This window comes from Bison bison, unplaced genomic scaffold (assembly GCF_000754665.1).
Source record: "Bison bison bison isolate TAMUID 2011002044 unplaced genomic scaffold, Bison_UMD1.0 scf7180017864327, whole genome shotgun sequence".
Classification (NCBI taxonomy): Eukaryota; Metazoa; Chordata; class Mammalia; order Artiodactyla; family Bovidae; genus Bison; species Bison bison.
In genome coordinates, this window is record NW_011494899.1 from 2,443,016 (window position 1) to 2,443,693 (window position 678).

Here is a 678-nt window from a genome sequence, read left to right on the forward strand (position 1 = left end):
CAGCTTGGCCAGTGCGTCTTTAGGCAGGCCGCCGGGGGCCACCGGGCCTGCCCGGGGATCCCGTGAGCGCAGGAGCAACGCCTCCAGCTCCTGGAGGGTCCAGGGGACCTCGTCGAGGTCCGGCAGCAGCCGCGAGCAGTGCTGGCCGGCACAGTCCAGCCCCTCGGAGTCTTCCACCAGGGCAGTGTTGACAGTGTCAAAGCTGTTGTGCCGGCTGTGCATGGAGTCAGTTAGAGGCGGCCAGCAGCTCCCGCCATACGGGGACGCCGGGTGCGAGTCGGAACAGCACAGGGACAAGTTGGAGGAGCGCACTGAGTCCGCCGCGCCACCATAACCCGAGTCCAGCGTTAGATCCTCCAGCGTCCGCACCACCGGCTTCTTACCTCTCCTGGCCATCGCTGCGCCACTTCATGCCGCCGGGAAGCCAAGGGGAAGGAGCAGCGAGGAGCAGCGGGCGCCGGGGCGCGGGAAGAGCCGAGTCAGCGCCGCCTCGGCTCACTTTTCCACCAGCCGCTGCTACCAAGTGTGACTACTTTCGGATGCCTCCCCGAGCCGTCGCCGCTGGAATCCACAGGGCACACCAGGGAGTCATCTTCCAGAGCCCAGGCCGGATCTGGGGCGCGCTAAGGAGCGAGCCAGGCCGGGGTAGAGGCTCACGCCGGACTCGCCCCTTTCTTC

At 67.7% G+C, this 678-nt stretch overlaps 1 protein-coding gene across 1 annotated transcript in view; it reads right to left on the reverse strand.

Moving 5' to 3' along the window:
* BTBD11 (BTB (POZ) domain containing 11) overlaps window positions 1–396 on the reverse strand; it is a 330,664-nt gene extending 330,268 nt beyond the window's left edge. The window contains exon 1 of the mRNA XM_010853458.1: window positions 16–396. Coding sequence (XP_010851760.1) covers window positions 16–396 — 381 coding nt within the window. The remainder of the gene's footprint in view (window positions 1–15) is intronic.
* Window positions 397–678: the final 282 nt, after the last annotated feature.